The sequence below is a fragment of the Sesamum indicum genome, linkage group LG7, assembly GCF_026168435.1.
Source record: "Sesamum indicum cultivar Baizhima isolate 11 linkage group LG7, ASM2616843v1, whole genome shotgun sequence".
In the NCBI taxonomy this organism is placed as follows: Eukaryota; Viridiplantae; Streptophyta; class Magnoliopsida; order Lamiales; family Pedaliaceae; genus Sesamum; species Sesamum indicum.
In genome coordinates this window covers 12,340,241-12,367,405 of record NC_142663.1, presented here as the reverse complement: position 1 = coordinate 12,367,405, position 27,165 = coordinate 12,340,241, and the positions used below count along the sequence as shown (strand labels likewise).

Genomic DNA, 27,165 nt, shown 5'->3' with positions numbered 1-27,165 from the left:
TGATTTGAAAAATTACATCAAACACCCCTGAGATTTGCTTTCGTCTAATTATGTGTTAATCAAAATTTATTAAATTTATTGTTATTAACAAAAAAACCTGAACAAAAATAAATATTTATTCTTGATTAACTTATTGCAGGTCAAATATTTTTTTTGAGGCTAAACTACCCTAATGTGGTCATTAAAAAAATTTATTTGATTTGCAATAAGTCAATTAAAAATAAATATAATTTTTTTTCCTGACGTTTTTGTTAATGTGACAACTCGATGAATTTTGACGATTGAAGAACTTATTTATTAAAAAGAAACAACCTCAAAGGTACTATATCAAATTACAAGAGGTTTAAGTGTAATTACACCAAACCTCAAGGGAGAAAGTATAATTATCCTTTTAATATATATATATTATATATATATATTTTAAAATTAGATATTCGATTCGATTAACCGACAAAAAATCAAAACCGGACCGAATAGCTGAAATCTAAAAAAACAATTAACCAAAAACTGAACCAAAAATTCAGTTCAACATTTGGTAAAAACCAAATTTTTCAAATTCTATCACCAAGTGTTCACCCTTCCTCCCATCCTTGAAGTGTTGCAGTGCATATTGGATGAGTTTGTTCATGGTATCAGAGTGGCGATCCTCGGTGCCTGATTTGCCTCTTTGAGTCTGCACTATTGGTTATCTGATTGAAAGTTGTCAACTTAATATGGTGATGGAAGCAACCACAGAGATGTAGAAGGAAGACAGTGCGAATCCAAGAATGCAAAATACTCGAGATCCATTTGCAATTCATGGATCAGATCATCCAGTGAAAGGGCCACACAAACCAGGCCACTTACAGAACATCAATATATATGGATAATCTTCTAAAGATATAAGGTGAAGACATAACTAATTCAAAGGACCTTTAAAAGATATGCAATACAGACCTCTAACACATAATTAAAAATGTTATATTCTTCCCCACTCAATCTAATATAAAATGTTATAGAATGAAGCGCACGCCCTCGTGCAATATGAGCCCTAAATAGGCCCTACTCCAAGTACTCACAAATGAGAACCCATGCCTATGCGCCACTAGAATGTTGTCCTGATTTTTCATGTTATTGATTAATAACTGATGCTGAATCTGCTAAAAATGCTATTGCTTAATAACATATGTTAATGCATAAACAGTAGCAGGAAGTAACTAATACTCGCTCCCAATGGTAGAAATTGTGTTTCATCATTTTACAAAATTTTACAGAACAGATGTCAAAATTGTTGAGAAACTGCAGTAAACACACATCTGATTCCAGTTCTTCCACATCTATATCGTCAGCAGAATTTCATAAATGTAGAAGTAAGAAGAATGAATATTGAAAAGAGAAGACAATGAAAACAGAAGGGAAAAGCTATCTTTCTCTAAATGCATCACCAAGTAAATTCGGCATTAGATAAATCTATCTGAGAGTAAGATGAAATTTGTGACATATCTGGAACCCAGAATCCTATTTCACCAGCGTGTTCAACTGCATCCTGAAAAGGTCTGTAAGCGCACCACGAACCTCCATCTGAAAAGGGGACTTCTTATTAGAATTCTAGAAACAGGATGATACAGCCTATACTATTGCAGTTGCATTTGGGTGCTGAGTATTGTGTTTCCTTTTCAGCCTGTTAGAGCTCAATATAATACTGTATCTATTATATTCTATCACATGTCCCAATATTTTTTTGAATTTTTGTATAAACTAAAATATCCCTATTTACTTCTCATATGATAATATTTCTTTACGGTAATTAAGTAGCTTGAAATCGTAATCAAATAGCTTGTAAAATATCTATCTGTACTTCTATCTACAAATCCCTTAAAACTTATGGCTAATAAACATTGGTTAATTACATCTTGGATTTTAATAATTTTTTTGCTAGACAATATATATCATGCAATATATATAAGTATCTATATTATTATTTTATATCATATTGTACTACATTATATATACTAATACTATAAATATTATTATTACCTATTTATCAGTCTGTTTCTATATCTACATTAATACTGTTGTTAAATACCAATGATTAGGATGATTTCACGCTTTTTAAATTTTGAAATGACTAAATAAAGCATTATTAAATTTTGAATAACAACAATATGATAATGTAAAAAGTTTAATCAATTATAGGACTCCATTAGGCTGCAATCTTAACAATGCAAGAAACTACTAATGCACAAATATAATAGAAATTCTCATTTGTGCTATCTGAAGAAAGACGGAACATTAACTTGAATTATCTTGAAATTGACACGTGATAATGTTTAGCAAGTCCAACAATACAAGAAACAATATAGTTAAAGTCAAATGAAAAATATTCATTTAGAAATTAAAAGATGATGGATGGAGATAGCAGGAGATTAACAATTAGCATGTACATAAAATAAAAAAAATTCAATTGTCTGCAAATGTTGAACAAAATTACTTTTTCAACTTTATGAAAAGTAAGAAAATGTTATTTCTTCTCATTCATATTTTAAATACCTTTTCAATATTTATTAAATTTAGTGCATGCTTATCAATTAATTTCACTTTCTTTTATGTGTTCGAAATAAGTATGAAAACCAAGTGAAACATACTTTTATATATACACACATGCATATACATATGTATGTGCTAGACAAAAATGAATGGCTAAAAGTCTGATTGAGCTTTTGAGATGCCTTTGTTAATTATGGTGAAAAACCATAGCCTTAACTAAGAAAGATTAGTATATCAAAAATTTAAATGAATATTTCGAACAAATTAGAATTTCAAAGGGTGCGTTCATATAATGTCATACTATTTGAAACCTTGAATTAATCATAAACATTAATTATGAAAATCTTACAGTCATATCACATGAACAATTTTCAAACTCAGGATCATAAGTATATACAAGCTTCCTTTAAGTTATGAAAGTCAATTTTAAATTTTCCAACAGTTTGGTCTTTATTGCTAAATTTGCTTATTATATCTAAAAATATATGGATTCATAAAGGAAGTTGATTCTTTCTTTTAAATTTAATCATTCAAAAGAACTTAATGAAACTTTTACCTTATGTTAATTTGAACTTACATTTTAAAAGTAAATAAACAAGAAGAAGCATAAAGATTCAAAATTATTGATTAACATTTTTAATAACCTGAAACTAATGACAGTATTTTATGGTTAATCTACACTATATTAAAAAAATATGAAATTATGAATAGCTTCAGAAGTTTCTTTCATTTTTTTGCTTGACGAAATTAACTTTATATATTGGTTTTAAGGTTAGAATATAAAATATATACCTATTAATTACTTTTCATATTTATTACCTCCTACAACTACTATTGACATTTATTACCTCCTATTAGTTACTTTTTATATTTATTAATTATTACAAATTACTTTTCATATTATAATTATAATGTAATATAATTGCTAAAAACACCTTTACCATATACATAATATAATATGTATTGTTTATTATTGTAGAAGCATGAATAAGTTTGAAATGTTCTATGCTTCTTTACTTCTTGAGAAGATAAAAGTATGAAGAAACATTAGTTTATAATTCAAAATAAATTAAACTTGGCTTGGACTAATAAACATTGAGTTAAAAAGATGTCATTTTTAAATTTTAAACAAGACTTCTTGAAAGAATATCAGAATTATTTTAAATAAAAACACTTGAATAGGTGAATAGTATGGTTTATAATTCAAAACTTCTCTGTTTCTTCACTTCGATGATATGCAAAATGACATGTAATGCAACTAATATATTCTATGGTAAAACTAAAGTTAGAAGTATAAACTACCAGCTGAAAAACTAATACCTTTTATTTCATTCTTGCCTTTTGTTGTTTTCTATACATTACTTAAGTCATTCATGCAAAAAAAAGACATAATAATATTTTATTTTTAGTAGAAAAAATACCAAAATAACAACACAATTTGTTAACAAAAAAGCGAATTTGAGAAATAATACATATTTTCATAAAGAATTCAACGCATCGTAAGAAGTTTTTATCGAAGCTTTTCAATTTACTTTTTGTTAGTGTACCTAATTTAGCAAGAATGAGTAAAATTCTTAATTATTTTTATAAGAATTAATCCAACTCGTGGTTTCAATCACGATTTTAATAATTTTTCTATTAAATTGATATGTGACACAATCAAATACAATTATGTTACATTGATAATATCATAAAAATAAACTAATAAATATATTCTTTTCCATATGAAATTTTATAATATTTTCATTTAATAAGTTGGCTTATTCAATCAAGATACACTAATAAATAAAATTTAGTGTTCCTGAATTTATAATCAAAAGAATTATATGTAATAATGGATATCTAGTTTTCTAGGTTAATTAAGTGAATTTAAAAACAAATTATTATCTTCAAAAACTCAATGAGATAGCAACATGCTTATAAGCATATTTTTGTTCTAAAACTGTTACTACTATTCTTATGTAGGCAATTATAGAAATACATAATTATATAAAAATTAGTACATAAACTTTATTAGTGGAAAATTAAGTACTAAATTGACGGACATGGTAGAGAAATTAGTACCAAATTGACAAACAAGGTCGAGAAATTATTCTCAAAGGCAAGTACAAATGCCAAACAAATTTGTACGTGTGTTTTCCTATTGTGCAACTGTTTCAGGTACCATGAACACAAAATTTCAGGATGTTAAACTTTTGACTTGTATCAAAATTTGATTAGTAAGACAAGATGGCAAAGAGCATGTAAAACTTTATGTTTCCTAATTGATGATGCAATGGAAATTGAACTTGCAAAGTCATGCCAAGATGGGAGTTTACCTGATCACAGCAGACAAGTTTCGTGATCAAAGGATAAAAGTTCCTGAGGTGGTTCCTGAAAATCCGGGCATTCATTTGGCACATGCCTTTCAGCACCTGGATACCAAGGCTTGAAGGTCACAATTCTTAACGCCATGCAGAACAAAATAAAATAAATCCTCAAACCAGGAAACAAGTGGCAGCTTTTCCTTTGCATTTTTAACTAAGTGCATAGCTATTAGCCAGATAATTTTGACATAAGTTTGTGGAGTGGATAATAAGGATGAGAATTAACAGCTAACGTCAAACAAAGTTCATGAAAAAGGACTTACCAAAGACAACTGCAAAAATCACTTCTCACAGCTCATAATGAGCTTTCAAATAGTATGTATAAACTATGCTCCAAAACAAACTTTATGCAAGCCACAAAGCGAAAATAGCAATCCCTAGGATATCAATGACCATCTAATCCATAAAAATATTATTTTGCTCACTGAAAGAAAATAGAGATCCGTCCAGGTTATCCATCAAGCCATGATGAGGAAACAAGACCACGACTTGGTAGATTTGCCAAGGGAGAATAAGGAAGCAAGCAAATGATTTCATTTGGAAGTGTTATCTTGAAGATGAAGGGACTACAGAAAGAATGAACTTACAGTTCCCAAATTGGAAACCCATTCCCAGATTTCAACAGATGTCATCTATAACAGATTGGATTTCTAGTCACATTATTCCATTCCATGTATGACAATCTCAAAAGTCAAACTCAAGTTCACAACCACAGACACCAACAATCATAATCCTGCTAAATTTTATAAACCCAGAAAAAAGAAAGAAGAAGAATAGAAGGAGCTGACATGCATCTTTTTTATACTGGTTATCCATGACATAATTCGTACCTTCACAATTATTGGAGATCGAAGTTCCAGAACTCGATGAATATCCATATTATTTGTCTCTTCGATGCTAGATTGAAAATCAGATGCTTCTCTTAGCACCTGTTCACAAAAAGACACAAGCTTTTCCTCAGCTACCCCTTCAAGTTTCTCTTCTTTGATGTCTCCCTCTCTGTGAATATCAACAGTGGATGTTGTCTTTTGTAGAATATCCAGATAGATACAAGTTCCAGCCAACTCCTGACGCAGGAGATTCAGTGGTGGTCTACTCAGGAAAAGGACCGTGTGTCAGAAAAGTTGTATCACTGAAGCAACCAACTCAAAGCATGGCTATATTATGTAATTTTAAGTTAAAGAACATAGTAGCCAACCTTTCAGTGGGAATTTGGTGCATTCGCAATCTGAGATTAGCAAAAGAATTGTACGAGGCAGCAAACTCAAGGATAGAGAACAAAATTTCCATAATGGTGATTTTCTGTTGTGTGTTCAACTTGTTCCAGTATTTTTTCTGAAAGTGTGAAACATGCCAAACATAAGATAGTAAACGATATTCTCAGAGCACCGTAGCAACTTAATCTCATTTCATCAGTCAGCATGTATATGCAAGTAATATTAAGAGATGAACTGGGCAGAAATTTGCTGAACTCCCCATGACTCTGAAGAACACTAGCATTAAAAAGGGTTAGTGCAAACAGCATGTGTTTCATAATTTTGCAGATAATTGGAACCGCGTGATCTTACTCTATCTAGAAAAGAGTAATGCTAGAGCTTAATACTCCCCAGTAATGGAAGAGCTATCACAACACTATTAGTTGCTAGGATTTGACCAACCAAACAGAGACTTCTCAAAAGCATTTCATTCTGAAATAAGATCTCAAGAAACTGATTCTTATACCTGAATACTATCAATGGCACCTAAAAGTAATAACTGTGTAACGCATTTACTCCTGATGGTTGCTAAGATTGGACTTTCCTCCTCATCTCTGGAACCAAGCTCCATTGCAGTATCAATAGACTACAAAAGAAGCAAAAGAAAAACCCAAACCAGTTAAACAATTGAATACATTTTGAATGATCATGCAACAAAGAAATGCCATCAGACTGTTACTGCAACAAATTTATCCTTCTGCAGACTTGTGTCTTGACAATCGAGGCCAATAAATCATAAACAAAACGCAACAAGAGAGCAACATATACACTTTCCAGAAGGATTCACAGGGTGGTTCGATAAGGAAACGCATGTTTAATCTCCAAAACCTTACAAAATGATTGATGCATTTTAAGGTTTCAATCCACAGAGTATTGCTTTAAGATAAGAAATCAAGTTTGTAATACATTCTGGCTATAAGTTCCATCATTTGCCAGTCTTCCTAGAAAAAGGCAGCGAGAAAGCATCCGAGAAGATTCCAGTTTCTTCTTAGACCATCGGCTAAGCCCCCTGTTTTATGTTGCTAACATAAACTTTAATAAAATCATAATCACAAAAATTATATATTATTTTAAATATTAAATATATGAAAGTAATACAAATTATTGAAATGTGTTACAAGTATATAATATGAATAATTTAATTTTTAATTACTGAATATAACATAAAGTTATTTACGTACTTATATGTAATCTGCCAAATATATACTAGAAGTATAAAATATAATATAAGAATATATATAATATTTACAAATATTTTCAGTACATATGATATTTTTTGTAAAATAAGAAGTATATATTAGATATCTAATATATGAAACATTCGAAAAATATATTGTTATAATAATTAATTCAATATTCCAAAATAGATTTCTTATATAACAAAACTTGTGTTTGTGTGTTTTAAAGTTTCATTACTATCTACCAAACATCTAAATGGGGTTTGAACAGTTTCGATTCAATTCCTTTTCTTATTCCTGTGTCAGAATGACATACTAAAATCATTTATTTCCTATTTTATGTTGTTCCTAAGTTCGTTCCCTTCCCACCCAAATCCATTCATGCGTAACAATGTCCCCCTAAGAGTTTTCTCACTCCGAACAATACAATTTTGTGCTTATATTTCTAACTTTTGTTTTCCCTTACTAAAATCCAAGGTTCACATATAGTACTAATGCCCAAGGGAAATTGAAATAACTTGCATCTGAAAGTCAAAATGTTTTCAGTTACCAAGCAGCAATGTATAGGCCTTCACAATTTCCTATTAAGAAAACCATTTGCACATTGAATGAATAACAGCTTAAGAAATACTAAATCAACAGATACAATAGACAGGCATAAATACAAATCTACAAAATTGTAAATCAAAATACCAACCTTGGATGGAGAAGATGGTACCATTACATCAGATGTACGGTTCTTTGGTTTCGAGGAAAAGCTTCTCATGAAAAGGTTGTCCATCATATTTCCCATTATCTTTTGTCCAAATGTTTGATTACGCTGAACGCCACCATCTTCAGTAGGTCTCATAGTTCTTCCAGATGGTGAAGGTATGCCTGCAGAAAGACATGTTAAAATCTAAGCTTCTGAACTATCTACTATGTCAAATTTGCAAGCAGTTGCCCTAGCAATATTTATATAGCTTATCATGAGTTAACCTTCAGATCCCTCCATATCCACTGGGCGCTCAATATCTTGATTGTGATGCAGTGCAATTCCATCCTCATCTATTCCCACTGTGTTCCCATTTTCATAGAAATTATCATTACGTTTGTAAGATAAATCCCGACCAACGGCCACTGGTGAAGGGCTGTTCAAGTCTCTTGTCAACACTTTACGGTGCTTAGTGTTATCAAAACCCAAATCATTGAGAAGCTCAAGGGGTTGGGTTGTGTATGATGCATCCCTGGCCAAAATCAATAAGCACATCGAAACCAACAAGTCACCAAGTAAAAAGGAAGCAGCTTGCAGCTTATTAAGGAAGATAAATTTGAAAATGTATCGTGTGTATGTGTGTATGTGAGAGAGAGAGAGAGAGAGACCTTGTGTGTGTGTTTGTGTGTTATTTTAGAGAGTGAATGAGTAAGTTTGTGTGCGTGTGTGTTACCTTATACTTTTCAACAAAGTATCCCAGTCTTCATCACTGAACTGGTGTCCTCCAACGTCAATAAGATGCACTAATGCACCCAACGATATTGAAACTACTGATTGATCTGTTTTCTTGGCACAATCCAGCAATAAACTGAGTAGCTGAGGCAGCATAAAACACACATCCTACAAACATGAGACATCAAGTATCAAAAAACTGCTTAAATGCCATGAGTAGTACGGCAGGCTCTTGGAGTCAGCATCATGGATTTTGAGCACAAATAGTAAAAGGGAGAACATTTCATATTCATTCCTGAATCATGGAAGCAGAGAATTCCACAGGATCATCAATTAAATAGTAGAGAACAGCATCTCCTTGCCCCCGCCATAAGAAGCAAGAACAAGGCAGTACGGAGAGCAACCTTTCTCACCCAACTACTATACTTCTGTAGGGGACTGCCAATTTATGAAGTCAACTTTAACAGGCCACCATGTGACAAAAATAAAAAGGACACAAAACAATTCAAAGCACATTTTAGGCATAATAGACACCAAAATGTTACTTTTTAAGTTTTTAACATTAGTAACAGCTACTTTCTCAGAAGGCAGAATGCTTCAGAGGCAAAAAGGTCAAAAAACAACCAAAAAAAAATTTCACGGTGACATATACATTGAAATCTAATATAGGTAGCAAAATCAGTATCTCAATCTCATGTGTGAGATTTGAGATTTCAACAATTAAGTGAGGTGGATTCCTGTTCATTATGACAACTATCTATTCATTCTGATATTAGGAAGTAGTAACAAACAAACCAGAACCTTAGTTAACAGCTAAACAAGCAGAAATTTATTCCAGCACAGGACAGAGAAGACAGGCACACATAGAGGGTGCGGCACCGTGGATAGGTTAGAATTAGAAACACTATTATGAACTGATTATATTTCATCAACCAATTGGGCTACCTTGTAAAAAGTGTTAAACAGGTTGCATAATAATTGTAGTGAATGAACGCTGCTTTCACGAAGCCATTGATCCCCAGAAGACATAAAATGCTCTTTTCCAGCATGTCTCACAGTATCGAAAATAGGGAACAGGACCCGTTGGAAAATATTCTCCCAAAATGAAGTTGAGAACTTGCTGCCTCTCTCATTCAGCAAATCAAACAAAACCTCAAGTGCACAGTTTCTGACCTCTGCCCTTGGATCAGAAGTCAGATCAGAAAGACCAGCCAGCATAGGAAACCAATAATGCTCAGTAACATCACAAGTTTCATCAACTGTGGTGTCAATAGGTTTCAGAGCACCACCTGGTATAAGACCCTGTAATGAGAAGAAAGAAAAGCAATCACTGCATGTATACCTCAGCAAAAATACTTGTTTTTTGAGCATCCATTCCCCCTCACTATGTAGTTTTCTCTCCATACAAACAAAGACCAGCAACTAAATCCATGAAACCATTCCACAGAATCAAGAGCCTTTGAAAACATGCAGTGCACGAGTTACAAAGTATTTCACAAAAACAAATAGATGGCCTCTTCCATATTTTTTTTCTTTTTTCTTTATCCTTTTCCCTCCTCCTTTGCTAGAGGAGTTTTACATTCAGAAACATTTGAAATATTTCTATTAGAAAGCATTAGAAGACTGTCAAGAATGTCTGCTGTTCATGGATATTAGCCTGTCCTTGAACATTCTCTACGACTTTTTAGGAAAATGAGGTAGCAGAAAAAAGTAAACACCTGCCCAAGCCTTATTTACTGCGAGCAATATCTAATAGGTACTAGGTAAGGGAAATTTTGTGTTATACAATAGGATTTCTAGCATACATCCATTCTTTTCTGGCATGAGTAGTAGAAAAAAGGACCTCAAAATAATCAACAAAATTAGGGGGCCAGGTATATTAACATTAAAACAGCACAAATTTCCTCCTTGTCTCTGTTCACGACCTTACAAGAGTATGACTTTTTAAATGCAGCCATACCATACCATACCATCACACTCTGGTTAAAAGTTTCATCAGAATGACCACAATTTATGCTATATGTCAAGATAATAGAGCAAGATCATAATAAATAAATATTCAATCACGAACCTCAGCAAGACGGTCCTCACATACGCGGAGCAGAGCAATGGCCTTCAAACTTATGCGGTGAGAACTTTTATTATTTGCAAATCCAATCAGACAGTTGACACAATCCATAAAGCAATCACCAACGACCTGATCAAAGTGTTCCAAGACAACTGCACAATTCCTCTGAGTCAGACATGACTTCATAAAAATATTCTAAACTTGTTAAACATTTTCCAAAAGAAATACAGAAATTCAAAGAAAAAGGGTTCCGACCCTGTTCCACATTCTCAAATGCACTTTCAACTATCGGTTCCGAGTCATCATCTGCAGCAGCAGTGAAAATCATGAACACGCTCCGCCAACCAGACTTTATGCTTCCAACTTTAGATTTTATCATCTGTTATCACCACTCAAATATGTTGATGTCAAACAACTGTACAACTCAGAGAGATGTAAAACATAGTATCAAGTATACATACTTGCACGATGCAATCCACTATAAGCCTCCGTATAGAATCACTTCTGCTGCTCCGAATGAGAACAACGAATGGTTTCAAAATATCATTCTGGAAAGTGAAGTTTGCAAGTTCAGCACGCTCCAAATATTTTATAGCAAGTTGTCGTAGAGAATCTATGGCATACATTGCAACTTTTTCATCAGGATGGCTCCCAGCAAAAATAAAATGATGGGCCAAGACTGACCATATTCTAGCCCAAACCTGAAAAATGAACAAACAGATAATAAATATCCTGCAGGCATGCATTCATAAATCAGTGTCCTATACAGATACGGGCATATCTATTTCGATAAGGAAAAAGATATCTTAAAATCACCAATGTCGGACCAGGTTTTGGACAGCAAAAGTGAAGCTAAGATAAGGATGTTCAGATGTTTCTGGAAAAGTCATGCCACATTAATAAGATATATGTATATTGTCGTAAGTTGGCAAGTGGCATACATTAATAGTAGGAGAACCATCTGTGATGATCCACCCATATTCAACATAGGCCAATAGATGAACCAAGTAGAAAATGGTAGTAGAATTATAGAAAACCCAGAACACGCTCTGGACCTTGGGAAGTGCCTCGATAGAGCAGCAGCAGAAAAAGATGATAAGCTGACCCACATAAGCATATTGTAACATTTTGTTGAGTTGAGTTAACAGAATGTGAAAATGAATCATCTACAAATGCATAAGCTTAAAAATTTGCACTGCTCCCCTGATTTATTGACATGAACACACATTTTCAAGTGATACATATTATCCACCTCTACTGAGCTCATAAATATCTCATGTGGTAAGAGAGTAATGCATGTTAATATAGTGTCCTGATTCTGGAGTATGACTAAACAAGCGGAACCGCGCATGAGGTATGCTCAATTTCTGTAGATAAGGGGATTGGAAAAACATGAGGCTACCACACCCAAAAAACTAGAAATGAAAAATCAAAACAGAGCATAAATTTAAGCAGGTGAAGCGATTACCATCCTTATGCGAGCCATATTGTAATAGCTTATTTCAACAACCTTCTGCAAGCTAAAAACACGAGCTGGAATCTGTTTTAATTCCTCAGCTGACACACTGCACAAAGCAGTAAAAAATTCCACCACTGTTTCACTGGGCAACTTGATGCTATTCACAAATACTTGTTCAGTAGGCTTCCCAGCCAGCTCTCTCAGAGATTGAAGAATAGCATCTCTAGAGATTTGATTTGATCCTTGCATAACGGTTGCACTCATAGCAGGCCATGACACCGCATATTCTAGGCGGGAAATACATTCCAGAATGGCAAACCAAGAGTCTTGAAAGGCATATATCTCAGTATCACATAAAGTTAGTAAAGTACGTAGTGCCTCTACATTTTTTCCACGCATATCTCTTGGTGCATGCAAGAAATTATACCTGAAAGTCATTTTCAGAAGCATTATGTCATGCTTAGGAAAAAATTTCAATGGTGAAATCTTGGGCAGTAAAAAGCAAGCAGAACCATTACTGTTATAAAATTGAGAAACTCAAAAGAGCAAGTGCCTCATGGACGTATCAATTTTCAAGCAGCTTCATATTTAATCCCGTAATCTGAATCTTTCACATATTTAACTTCTTATTGAACTACAGATCTCTCTCTTTTAATAGTAGAAAGATTCTAAGACCAAGCACCCAAGATTTCTGCAGTTTTTATATTTTCTGCATCAGTCAAATTTTACAAATGTATCTAGTCATCTGTTGATTATATCAATTCATTTTGTTTCATAAACCTAACTTTTGGAATGATTGTCATGTTCACGCAAGAATTGACTGCAAGAATAGAAGTTATAGAAAATAATTAAATGAACAAAGATGGTGTTGCTGTGCAACACTATGAAGAAACAAAGATAGGTACCATCCTGGGAAACAAATAAGTTTTTCTTGCATGATACTTGAGACTATTGAGTACACAAGAACACTTTTGGTAGCAGCAAACTTAAATAGGAGGGTTGTCAGACGCTATTAACTAGTATCTAAAAGCGGCTCGACATGGGCACATTGAAAAGGAACCAGAACATCAGGAACTCTAATAATTTTGAACTTATCATCTTAGCAGGCTGCAGGCTGCAGTCAACAGCATTGACATTGTGCCACATGATCCACTCATTTGGTTACTTTGCCATCCAACATGGAGATTTAGAGGATACAACTAGAGTTCATCAAGAGAAAGTGCCACAAGAGTCCATCGTACTCTGCCAAATCATGGCCAGGACGCACATCCAAACATTTACCACAGTAAACCATAAACGTAAATTCATTCCATGAAAACACACATTAATATACTAACTGCTTTTAACTGCATATAATTGGTACCTCAAGAGATGAATAGAAACTAATTGATTCATCTCCAAATAACACAATAATGCACTTTCCTGCAAGTGACTTTCATCAGACTGTGACCATATGACATTGGTTTGGTTTATTTGTAATTAACTTAACTGAAAAGGCTATCAGGGATGAAAACCAATGTGCACTGCACCAGTCATCAGAAAGAGATGGGGTGTTTACATTTCCAAAAATTATACAATGGTAAAATTAAACTCAGAAGATGTAGTGGTAAAAGAAATATGATTGGTGCAGACATGCTGAAGCATAGATAAGCTACGGATGGCAATGATTGAACTGAACTGACATGTTTGTTCACAGGAACAGCTAACAGAATAAGGTATGACATTAAACTATTGTAAGTTGAATAAATGATACCAGTACCCAATAGAAACAATTTATCAGGACAAAATTCATAAGAAAACCAAGAATTGTAATCTCTTAAGATGACAGAACAGAAAGTAAGTCACAACAAATAATTCGATAGAACAGGCAAAAAAGTCAATAGTAAAAAGAGAATCACCTTATCAAAGATGTCAAAAAGGCATAGCGCATGGTGTCCATTCCAAGAACATGTGTTATGTGTATACCTTCTTTGAAGCCTTCCATACAAAGACCAATCCTGGGCTTGCTATCTAGTTCACCCATGGTAACAGAAAAAGTAGCCAGTAACGGCCACCCTACAGCTTCAACCATGAGACGTACGAGTTCAATCCTATGTGAAGTGTAAAAGATCCCCCTTTTTCCCCCTTGATCCTTAATTATGGCCTGAATTTGCTTGAGAATTGCCTCGTTCTCAGGCTTGGGCTCAGTTGAAGAGCTCCTTCTTGGAAGAGCCAGATTGAGAATATTTATAAGACCCCCCTCCTCAACTCCTGGCTTTTGCTTACTGTTTTTCAAAATTCCAGCAGGATCATCCTTCATCTTTATCTCCTCCTTAACAATTGAATCATATATCTCCTCCAAGAGTTCCTTAGGAGCGGATTCTTCAGCATCATTCATTTTGTTTATGCGTACAAAATCACTTTTTGACATTTTTGGCCACACTGTTGGATTATGAGCATCAGTATTCAACATTATAACAGCATAAGCAAGGACATACGCCGTATCTGCATTCTTGAATAGACCAGGATTATCTGCACAGTAACTGCAAGAGAATAATAGAATGTTAAAAATCTGGAGATACCAGCTCTTTACTGACTAATAGTTACAAGGTTTAAATATCAGCAGATGCAGCACAGTTTTGGTTTATCTGCAGTCTCTGTATCAGAGTAGCATATACGGAACCAAATACTTGTTTTATAAGTCATATTATATTCACCAATCAAATCAATTTTCAAAGCGAAGAGCAATTCTGGTTCATATCAATCTGGTTAGAACAAGTTTTAGCATCTACAGTTCAAAAGTCAAAATAATATGCAAGTACAGAAAAGGACTTTTCAGCATTTAGCTTCACAGGGCAGCCCAACAGCTGCACACTGGACTTCTACAAGGCAACCCCATAGCAATGGGATCAGGAACATGTGAAATAGGTAAAGATATGTGGTCCAGTTGTGACAAACTCACTCTCTTCTTATGAAGAGAAAACAATTTTTGCAGGAACCAATGTCCCAAATTTGATAATCTCCTGTAACTAGAGAAAGAATTGGTATTCAAGACAATTTCTATTGTACATACAAGTTTACAAGCCCCAATTAGTACCTATCACGCACCTTCTGTCTTGGGTAATGTATATGGGCAAATGTAATTACATGTTATTCCATATGCTACTGTATGCGTGGAAGACAATCAGGATGCCGTGAAAATAAGATGTCGCTCCAATTACTTAGAAAGTACTAAAAACATGCATGCATAACAGTTACACTGTAAATTAACCAGTAAACCCTTACTAATGAAGCTCCAAATAATCAATTCCAATACTTCTAAAACCTTTCTGCATCCTATTGCATTTGCATATTTCAAGAACCAAGAACTCCATGTACAAAATATCAGACATCATAATCCAATCTCCAGCTATATTCTTATAATAACTGCTTATCACAGACAATCATCAATTGGTGGCTACAAATGCTGTTTTTGTTGCATCATAAACATCTACCATCAGACTCAATTTCCTGGACATACCAAAGATGCCTTTTTTGGTCAAGTATGGATTTCTTCTTAAAAATGGTATGAGATATGTCCATTGCAAATTTCAGCAACAATTTTGGTAGAAGAGGGCAGCAGTTACAGTGTAAGTTCAAGAGCAAAGATGGGGGTGGGGGGGAGAACAACTAAGGAGCAAACTGAGATTACTGACAAAGTTAGCAGCATTACTATCCAAAGAAATAAATCAATAAACAGACACTTCTGGGGACTTCTATGAAGTACCTATCCCCAGTGCAGCTTGTAAGTAGACAAATACAGAGTTAGAAACAAATAAATAAACCACAAAATTACAGGTTTCCTGTTGGAATTGTTGGGTGGAATGGTCTGAATATTCATAGCTCTAGTGATGGAAAATTTAGAGTTGCGTGTTCTGATTACAATATTCTAGATCGCATATCAATTCATGGATGCTCACCATATATATTACCACGTTTTCTGGGTTTCCAAATTTTAAAGAATGCTTTCTGATGTTGTATGCCCAGGTTAGGAAAGGCATAAAAAAGCTCCATTTAACAACAACTAGGTAATACAGGACTCTTTCTCAGAATTCTATAAGTAATGCTTATTTTTCTGTTAAGAGGCAATTAAAAGGTATATATCTGACTAAAGAAGACGCGCTTCAAATTTTTCAAGATCACTATGTGTCCAAACCTCTAGGAAGATCCAAGTTCCTTTGAGCACACATCATCATTTTATGTCATGTATCCATGCTCAAATTCTGTTGGTCTGGTTTGAGGCAGAATCTCCTATGCATGATTTATGCTCCCTAATGCAGACAAATTTAGCAACAGAAAGTACATACCGCTCTGCAAACTTTTCCATTATCCGATCTATCTTCTGAGCTTCCCCTGGAAGTCGAAATCCTTTAAGGAATTCACGGATTGCATTGTCAAACTTCATCCCAGAAAAGTTCATGGAATCCACATATGCATGCATAACAGTAAGGGGGAACTCCTCATGCTGGCCTAAGTAGTCCCCAAGCATAGCCTGGATATCCATATCAGTCAGATAGCCACTCTAGACACTGCAAAACAAAAGCAGAATGTAATATCTACCTTGTCTAAATTTGGAGTATTTCGCAGAAACTGAGCAACTGCAGCCGGAGTTTTCTCCACCAACCCACTGGAGATTAAGTGCTGTATGCCCTTTCCTGGCTGCCGATTGAACTGTACATATTTGAAACAAAAAGTTATAGTACCCTAAAGGAGCACAAACATATATTTAAGAAACCAAATATATAAAAGTCCAAGTTCAGACAATGCAGTTCACAGTGTATGTAACAAAAGAACAACAATGTCCACACACCTCAGTAACAACAGCTTCAATGGTGGATTTATGAGCCTTCAACTTCTCAAAGTTGCTTGGTGAACCTTCCCTACTTTTTGATTCGTCGGATTCTCTAGGCGAAACTTCTTCCTCAATGGATTCCTTGCCCGTATTTTGTTTTTCTGATTCTCTATGAGACTTCTCCCAAAGCACTAATGATTTAAGCACATTCACAAGACCCTAAAATGGCAACAGGTGTCAAACAGTTCATTCAAATAAGTGAAGTTGCAGCAGAATTTCTAAAATATAACAAGAATAAGGTGCAGACAGGAAAAGCCTAAGATATACCTGAAGAGATGACGTTTTAATTGCTCCTGTTTGGGATGTGGTAGCAGACTTTGGATCCACATTTTGAGTACCTTGAGCAAGTTTGGATAAAGTGGCAACCTAAAGGGAAGAGGTGAGAGAATGAGGAAGTTTTAGATAGAAAGTCATGGAAGTATCTTATCTTTCAAGATAAACACAAACCATTCTTTCAAACAAGTTTGGTGATTCAAGATCACAATCATAGTTCACATAGAGGTCAACAAGCATCTGAGGATCCTTGCATACTTTCTCCAGCATCCTACAATTCAGATAGATTAAGTGTATTAGTAACTATAAGTAGAATTATAGAAGTAACAAGTGTAACAGGTGTGGCAGGGATACATTTTGTCCAGCAGTCGAATAAACGAATGCTTGAGATTGCAATGGCAACTAGGAGAAAACTCAATCTACCTAATGATACACATTATGCTTATATTGGAAAATTAACAGTTTTAAGGAGAACAGCATACCGAAGAACACTTAATTTTTGGTTAAGGTCTGAGCCATCCAAAGATCTTAAAATAATCACAGGAAAGAACACTCCAATTTCAGCCTGAAAAGGATTAATAATCAGCTTGACGAAGCAAGTGAAGATCAACTATTTCTTCTCATCATGGTTGAAATCAATCATTTCATTCCTCAATAAAGTAGATTTTAAGTTTAGTCATACCTTAAGACTTTCCCTAAACTGCAACAAAAGTGCTGCAAAAATTCCTGTTGCATACTGCAAACGGATAGGAGGGAAAAAGAAAATCATTAGCATAAAACTGCAACAGATTTTTCAGACATAGCACAAAAGAATTAAAGTAGAGGGATAGAAACAAACTACACCTGAAATATAGCGGGAGACTGCGACACTGATGCTCGTAATAATGTATATGAAAGATGAGCTTCTATCGAGTGAATAAATTGAAAATTCTTTGCAAATGAGTAACCAACGCCTTCCACTAAACCCTGCATCAATTTTAAATAGCATTGATATATCATCTTATTACATGACATACTCTCTATCCATTCTGAGCAGAAATTGTCAAAGAACAAGCAGGCCTGTTGCTTAAATTTAACATATCCATCCAGTAATTTCAATATGAAATCAGCATCCAAAACATTAGTTATAGAACTGATAACATTACATACAAGACTTCAGCTAATAAGTGAAAGTCCTGAATTTGAGATGAATAATTTATTTACTGCTCTAATATCTTAAACGTCGAAACAACAAAGAAATCATATTTCTCAATTAACTAAGTTAAAATTGAATGGAAGTCGAAGAATTATTTCTAGAAGTTAAAAACTATATCAGACTCATTAAGAAGCATAACAAAGAACATAATATTTCAAGTAAAGGGAGCAAACTCATGCAGCGCCAGAATGCAAATTTGGTACATAACCAGGGGCAAGGACTAACAATCGTATAGATATAAGCTCCACAAAGGAAGACAAAGGCAAGAAGTGGAGCAGAATTCTCCTTAAACAATCTAGTAAAATTTATTAGAAGCGGAAGAATGCTAGAAACTGAAGCTAGCAGCAGGTGATCTATCCACAGGTAAGTAGATGGAGGCAGGGGTCGAAGATCTAGGTGAGGATGCAAAATCTTGGAAGCAAGCATTAGAAACACAAACAAAACCAGATAAGGGCAAGAATCAGAGTCTATGAGAAAAGTGTATTTGGAAAAAGCAACACAAAGCCTTGTTCTGTGGAAATCAATACTAAAAAGCACCACCGAATGTTAAGTGTAAAGGATAATATAGGTCCTTAATTGTTCTGATTTTTTATACAAGCAAACACACGATTTTAAGGCCAAACACCCATCTTTATGTAAACTTAGCATTCACATAATTCGGTTCTGATATGATGGTGAAATAGCTAATCACAGCTGCCACTGATTGTGCAATAAACAAGGACAAAATAGTTAGCAAACAATCAAGCATATTGCTTCTTGCACTTTAAACATCATTGCAAATCATAAATTCCTTTGATAAGTGAGACTAGGAAAAGTTTGTCCATTCGCCTAACCACCAAAAAGGCAAGCTTCTTATATGCAGAAAATCTCCCAGACTAACCTGAAGAAGCTCAAGAGATAGAATGCGTGTTTTCGTAGTAAATTCATCGTTATCCTCCTTCATACCCATCTGCAAATATATCATATGATTCCATCAATCGGAAGGAAGAGAGAAGTTGAACAGCATAAGAAAGATGCTAGGCATACAAACCTTACAAAGTGTACGGAAAAGAAGTAAAGCATCACGTTGTCCAACACTCATGCTCTCTAGGCCCATCCCTCTAAGAGCAGCAATTTAAGGTTGCAAAAGTCATATATAAATGAAATTAGAAACTGTGACATACTTTATATAATATTACTCAGAACATGAAGATAAATGAACTGCAAAGCTTTGATCCCTGCATTCCCTGTTTGAGTTTATATGAAGAGTGAACCAATTGCACAATAGAGCTTCGTAATAATTCTTCTCCAAACAATAAACCTCAACTTGAGCTTGTACACATTTTTTCCTCCAGACAACAAATCTCAACTTCTCAGTATTGTAGGTACCTTGCGGCTTTTCCACCATCTTCAAGATTCACAGCCTTCTCGAGAACAGCCTCTAAACCCTACACAATTTTTAATCAAAATTATCAGGTGTCAAATCTGCAAATCTTATAGAAGCTTAGGGACTGCAAACACAATTAAAATTTGGTGAAACGGAAAGAGAGAGAAATAAAGCTAATCTCACATTAGCATGGCCCCATGAACATAAGTACCACTATACCTTTATATCAGTGCCACCCACAAGACTCTGGATTTCTTTAACAGAAGCAGGAGATGCATTATTTATTTGTTTCACAGATAGTGCTTCACCCAAAGTCATACTTGGCTCATTATGATCACTGGATGACACTTCTTCAATCATTGGATTTGACCCATCCTCTGAATAAGCTTCTGCTGGCTGAAGAGAACTGGAACGAACCTGGATCACCAGAGACTAATTATCACTGCAGATAAATACTCTTCATCCATCCAATCCATGATGCAAGAAAAGAAAAATTCCGAAGAAAATGCAATAGCATACCACATCTGTCTCCATCCGTCTAAAAATGATGCTGAGCATTTGTGTTAGCATGGCCTTTGCCGTTGCTTGGTTTATAGGACTCTTGCTAAACATTTAAAACGAATATTACAATGAATAGAGAATGTATAAATCGAATTGACAGGATTCCTCTTGGAAGCATACCTATTGAGAGCAATATTATAGCACACCCTGATGACTCCCAGCAAAGGTTCACCATGAACTAGATAAGAAAAGATCCAAGTGAATACGATAAATCATCTGAACACGGAAAAACCAACTCCTAATTATTTGAAACTAGATTAAGTGTTTCATTAGGTAGTTCTAAACGATAAAAGAATATTTGTTTTGGAGATCAAACTTAAGATATAAAATGGGCCATTCATCAAGTGATGAATACGATAGCAATACTTCCCCACCAGAGATGACGAGAAATGGAATCAAGTTGTTTTAAACTCTTGGTCAGAAAGATATAGATTGTATAGTTAAGATGGACAGCCATAAGAATATTATTATAATACAAACAGCAACTTTTAAATGTGAAATCCAAGTGTTATGTCATGTGCCGCGGGAAATCTGTGAATCATGGGCAAACGTCCACGAGATGATCCCATTTAAGGTAGTGACACTATTGGGTACAAGACAGAGATTTGCCCCCGTCTGATGAAAAACCCAAATGTGTTACAAAGAAGTTGATGGAGAAGTAGAGGCCCAAATAAATATAGGACAGTAAACACTGTATGCTGCAGGGCCCCAAGAAGAGCAGGGGAATCGGTCTCGTCGAATTAGTTAGATGCTGACAAAAAAAGTTTATTCAGGTGATCTTCTAGGTCCAGAAGCTTTAGCGAAGGAGACCTCGGGTAAGAAGAATGGACTAAAATACATGAACAAGTACATGAAAGATCCGAAAGTTGGTGAACTTTGACTCAAACACAGCAAACTGGAGTTTTTATATCAAGGCAAGAGATTGTGCTTGCCAAGTGAGTAACTAAGTTGATTTACAATGTCTTTTGCTGTATTTGAAATAAGATTGATAGGTCTATAGATGGATTTACACACAGGGTTAGTTAAGAGTGCATGGGGGTGACTTGCACTACCTTCCAAGGTTATTCCAATGAAAATTGTATGTAACTAAACAAGAGCAGCTGGCTTACTTGGAGAACTAAGAACCTTGTAAGATTCAAAGGAAGAGAAGAGATATCTAGGAGAGTGGAGGAAACGCAATAAATCAAGCTTTCCAGAGGAAACTCTAATTCAAACCTAGAATCTATCTCTCTATATAAGCTGCTGCCTAACCAGCCAAGGAGATTCACTCGCACCAAGTTTAGGATATAAGGTTTTCCTCAGCTCGAGCTCAATCATCAGAAAATTAAGAGACTGCATCTCTATCTTCGGATCAAGATATTTCATTGTATATCTTTCAATTTCGGTTTGATAATTTAAGCCCTTTAAAGATCAATATACAATCACAATCAGTCGGTTCATCACCATTTGATTATCCCTTAACTTTGGCAAGAATATATCGCGTCCTCTGAGTTGGGTGAGAGCAATCAACAGTTACCATAATAAAAAGGGGCTCTTCGAGTTCCAGGTAGAGGAGAAAGGATTGGCCAATAATAGGCATCATTTCTCTTCCCCAATAGGACTCAACTAACATCCCCCAATCGCTGCCATCTTATACATGGAGGAGCTTAACAAAGAGCTATTGATACGAAATTATGAACTTCAAAGACAAGTTTCTCAACAAAATTTACAGCTGTACTAGCATAGCTCAATTACTTTTTTCTTGCTCCAGAGCTTTTCCTATTGAAAGAATACAGATAAGAAAATCATCTTACTGGGAGAAAGAGGAGGATTCAAAAAAATCAGAAACTGAAAGCACAAATACCATCAGGACCTATTCATGGAATGAGAAAAACATAGATAAAAAGTTGTAACAAAAATGGGTAGCAAAATCTAAACAACCAAAAATAAATTAAAATACATCACACTCAGGATCATGCTAAATTTGCCAGAAGAAAAAAGGTGCAATGATAATATCAGATAAAAGGATATGACAATCACAAGAAATTGGACAATAACCAAGAGAATGAAAATGACATACCTCGCATCTTTGTCGATGCTACGGCAGTAAGAAGCACTTTCAATACTTGAAGAGTAGTACTGGTGTTCATTATCTCAATGTCACAATCAGAAATCCCAAGATGCATAAAAGTATCAATTTCAATCTGTCAACAAATCTACCTGTCAGGTGATGAATTATCCACAGAACTGCATACCATGTTGAGGATGTCTGTAAATAATTGTGCATTTTTACCACCATCAAGACCAGGATCACCCTCCAGGTGATTATATTCAATGAGTTTCTGCATGGGGAGAAGAGAGAAAAAGGAAGCATGCACAAAATTAGGCCCAACAATATTTGGAACTCCATCCTTGAGATTTTCTAGCTGCTTAAAAATGTGGTGCAAGCAGTGTGCGTGATCTTTATGACTCAAGGTCAAGGAGATGGGATCTGGAAAGTGAACAACTTTCTTTCCTTCTCATTTTTCATCAGTAAATTGCTAAACAACACACATTGAGTTGGAATATAAAAGACTTAGAAGATCCGCAGAAAAGAACATGTAAGGAAACCACATCACAGAAAATATTAACTTTTTACACCAGCAAGTGCTAAGAGCGTAATTACCCCAACTGCAAAGAAACTTTCTATAGCTCAACAACTATGAACAAGATAGAACCTACATGAAGACAATCCAATGCAAGCTCCACAACTTTTACGTTTTTTGTTCCGAAGGCAAGCCTAAGTGGGTTCAGGACAAGCTCAGCCTCAGCCCCCCCTAAGGTATGGCCTGCATTAGCCAAGACCACCATGATGGAGTCACTACTGCTTGTAGGCCTGCCCATAGGTTCTACATCCTCAGCTGCAGATGAAGCACTCATGGAAGAATCAGCTCCAATCTCAGTTCTTTCAGCCCCAACATCAGGCTCAGCTGAACTACTAAAAAAATTGAGGAAACAAACTCTGTATGTAAGCAGACAAAGACACAAGAATACAGAAGACAAGAAGATTATGAGGAGGTTGATTGTCTTTCAAGTTTCAATGCAATAAACAAAGTACTAGCATTCCTGGCCTTACAATCCATAATCAAATACATAAAGTATTTTTGGAAAAAAAGAGTACATGCAGCATGCTAAACCAGACTAAATGTCCATAAGAGGACCCACAGTTGCTCATATGGTGTGGAGGACCCACAGTTGCTCCATAAGAGGACATTTATCCTCATCTCATCCAAACACCATTCTTTCTGGTATGAGGATAAATGTCCAATGATCTGCAGTAAACTCCAATGTGATCCTAACCATGATTTCCTTAGTTGAATGCATTTACAACTATGCACGTTTGGCATCAGTAATGTCCTGAAGGAACACAGTGGAACCAAAGCAAATATGCTCCTAGTTGCTAACATGAAATGTTTTATAACCTTTTACTTTGATAATAAGACATGCAGGTTCCGAGATAGACAGCCAGCACAACGGCAAGCAAACATACACATGCATACACAGAGTTTGAGACGTCCAAGGTTCGGCAGATACTCGAGTGAACACGGACACACAAAGAGATTTTGAGACATCCAAGGGTAACATCTTCACTTCTCCCATTAATCTAATAACTATTCCAATAAATATTCCATAGTCTCATCTAGTTCTCATGCACTCTAATCCTGATTCAGCAAATACATTGCCAATTGATTGCTTAGTTCTCTATGTCAATATTTGTTGTCACTAATATGAAGCAGATGTGCATGTACAGTCATAGAAAGAACACTAGGACTCATAAAATCTCACTGTGAAACACCTTTCATATGAAGCTGCGGAGAAAGCTTCCTTAACCTCACCAATGTCCAACTGCTGATTGGAGTCCTTTCCACTATCTGAAACATCAAAACACATTAAACAATACCTATTAATTATAGAGGCGCCAATTCACATCATAAGGAAGAAAAAACATGAGAACTATATTATCTCAGCAGTTACATCAAACAGACTGTCAAGTGTCACCTAAACGCCAAGATATACTGGGTAAAGCATCACTGCAAGTAAACACATGCATTCTTTTCTCCTCCTCCCTCCGTGAAAACCCCATGCTACACAAAATGCAAAATAACATATATTCACAGAGGTAAAGCATCAAAATAAAATACAAATGAGAATCAGACAACAGAAAACCCATCGATAAAGATGGTTGGAGCAGCACCTAAAACCAACCCAAGGAAACAAATTTGATAAAGGAAATTGGAAAAAAAAATACAAAAATGAAAGAAAAAGTAAGTTATAGATAAATGATACTTCCTCCTTTAACTAATGTGTTCTTCCTTCTACAGATGATGAAACTCTCAAGTTCATAATTCTAAAATGAATACCAGTTACAACTTCACACTTGGCTCTCTTTCGAACTCTGCATCCCTAATTATCAGATAGACTAACATCTCCCGCATTTATCCTCACTAGCATCCTCAAATAATTCAAGGTATTTTTTTTAACTTAAGAATACATGTTCATCTGTTAGATCTATCTTCATCAACATCTTTGTATGCACTTCAGCTAAATTTCCCACTAAAGACACGAGGCCTTACTTCAGAATTTTATTTTCCAGAAGGTTGACCCAAATAAACATCAGAACCTTGTTGCAAAGCCCTCATCCTTCATTATGTATGTATAAATACAGCAAAACAGCTATAAAGTCAATTATATGCATCTCTACAGAACCCAACTGCTCAATCCTTATGCTCCATTCACATGATTGCATGCATCTGTAACAGTTATGCATCTTTAGCTATGTTACGCTCCGTACCACTCATAAGCCTCCAACTAACAATTCCACCTGTTAAATTCCTCTTATCATAGTCCCTCTTTGTTACAGCCATCAGTTATATTTAACAGGCGCTATCACCTATTCCAGATTCCCAGATGATCATTAGCAAGTAGCAAGCCTATAAATCCCTATAGAACTTCCACAAAACCAGGGTTAGTCATATTAGTGCCAAAATCAAAGGTTATAGGTCCTTAAACAAGAGTCATGTGATGTTCCAGAAATCATTTTTTTTTTAATTTGTGTGCTGTGGAATATTAAGACGTTGCATGAACAAAACTAACTAAATGGTCCAGAACTTAGTCCATCGACAGTTTGCTTTTAAATATTTTTCAGTTTGTGATTCACAGCTAATCAACTATGGTATTCGATGTACTACACAAATCAGTCATGTATGACCAAAAGAACCTCCTGCCACACAAGCATGATACACATGTTATGATACCACTATGGAGAGAACTACACAACAAAGAATGTTTCTATTATACCACTACAGAAGTAACGACAATAACAGAAACAACTACAATCAATCAGTCCAGCTTCACACAGCCGTCCTCCGCCCCTTGCAATCAAAAGAATAAACAAACAACAAATACCCCAAAAACAGCATGGCATTCGCAATTCCTGAACAAAAGATCTAAGCTTTACAAAGGATTTACCAAAATAAGCCTGAATGGCGGACTGGAGAGCAGTGTATTTCCTGATAGCACACTCTTTGAGCATCGACTCAAATGCCCGCGTCACAAACCCTCCTGCCGCACCCCCCGCCATTTCTACTCCTCAACTCAATTCAAATCAATCTCCTGCCAAAAGAGGAACAAAAATTCCGAAAATTTTCCAGTGGGATCAGACTGGGTCAGCAGCAGAGATTTACGAACATGTGCAAGACAACTGATTTGAGATCTTGGGTTCTAACGAAGTGAAATAGTGGGAGTGTTTTCAATTTCACCTTTGCCTATTTTTCACGAGATGGGGATTTGTCAAAATCTTAAGGTGTTAAGAGAAAATCAGAGATCTGGCATGGGACTATGGGAGAATTAAGAGAGTGAGGTGGATTCGAGATTTTCGTGCGGTGAATGCGCCTTTATGTGTTAGATTCGGGAAACAAAGTCGTGCTCTTGTCAATGTTGGATTTGGGTTCACTTGGTTTTGTTGCTTGTCTTCAAAGTTGAACCCATTACCCAATAACTCTTTCTCCGTAGTAAATCATATTATCTATACGTATACTAATATATCTATGCTATATTAAAAAAAAAAATTCTATTTTTACTCACAAATAGCAGTTATTTACACCACAATACTAATTTCTTAAATTATCAAAAATATCCTTACGTATTTCCAACCACTTCTACTCAAATCCTTCTTTTGTCTATCCATCTATACTAATATGATACTTTTACTCACAAACGACAGTTTGATACCAATTTTGTTTGTGTTGATAACATCGCTAAATTAATTTATTTTATTTTTTATTTATTTTTTTTTAAATGTAATATATTTTTTTATATATTTTATTCTTATTCATAATATATTTAAAGCACAAACAATTATTTATTATATATACGCAAGGACGACATGTCATAATGGTTAGTACTACTATAAAAATAGAAAGTTGTCCTTTATTAATGATATCATTGTATCAATTTTTTATAAAATCAAAAATATCTTTCAACTGATAAGACAACTAACTTATTTAAATTTTATATTAACTGTTAAATTATTTTTTCTTTTTTTTAATATAATGTATTGATTATACACAGATAAGAACGGCATGCCACAATGGATAATAAAAA

General features: G+C 34.9%; 1 protein-coding gene across 2 annotated transcripts; it reads right to left on the bottom strand.

The window, feature by feature from the left end:
- Window positions 1-1,193: 1,193 nt before the first annotated feature.
- LOC105166896 (brefeldin A-inhibited guanine nucleotide-exchange protein 5) lies at window positions 1,194-26,463 on the bottom strand. Of its 2 annotated transcripts, none has more exons than XM_020695523.2 (33): window positions 26,032-26,463; window positions 24,359-24,434; window positions 23,245-23,497; window positions 22,744-22,865; window positions 22,604-22,662; window positions 20,665-20,722; window positions 20,503-20,587; window positions 20,203-20,400; window positions 19,986-20,044; window positions 19,648-19,717; window positions 19,498-19,566; window positions 18,266-18,388; window positions 18,105-18,158; window positions 17,905-17,987; window positions 17,597-17,693; window positions 17,417-17,515; window positions 17,108-17,308; window positions 16,858-16,968; window positions 16,605-16,789; window positions 14,178-14,801; window positions 12,289-12,706; window positions 11,282-11,521; window positions 11,076-11,199; window positions 10,824-10,972; window positions 9,698-10,054; window positions 8,754-8,920; window positions 8,305-8,552; window positions 8,024-8,202; window positions 6,615-6,734; window positions 6,091-6,227; window positions 5,723-5,984; window positions 4,845-4,940; window positions 1,194-1,560 (listed from the first exon to the last, which is right to left on the bottom strand). In XM_020695523.2, the coding sequence occupies exons 1-33, from the start codon at window positions 26,141-26,143 to the stop codon at window positions 1,498-1,500; spliced, it is 5,298 nt and encodes a 1,765-aa protein (XP_020551182.1). In that variant the 5' UTR covers window positions 26,144-26,463; the 3' UTR covers window positions 1,194-1,497. The 2 variants fall into 2 exon arrangements, with proteins under 2 accessions (XP_020551182.1, XP_011084711.1); XM_011086409.3 differs by having other exon boundaries at window positions 23,245-23,500; window positions 26,032-26,462.
- Between the last annotated feature and the right edge of the window lie 702 nt (window positions 26,464-27,165).

Coding starts and splice junctions, on each gene's coding strand:
- LOC105166896 (XM_011086409.3), bottom strand. CDS start 26,143: ATGGCGGGGGGTGCGGCAGGAGGGTTTGTGACGCGGGCATTTGAGTCG. Junction 16,969..17,107: donor TTGAAGCTGTTGTTACTGAG/GTGTGTGGACAT, acceptor AAATATGTACAG/TTCAATCGGCAGCCAGGAAA. Junction 8,203..8,304: donor GGATATGGAGGGATCTGAAG/GTTAACTCATGA, acceptor GTCTTTCTGCAG/GCATACCTTCACCATCTGGA.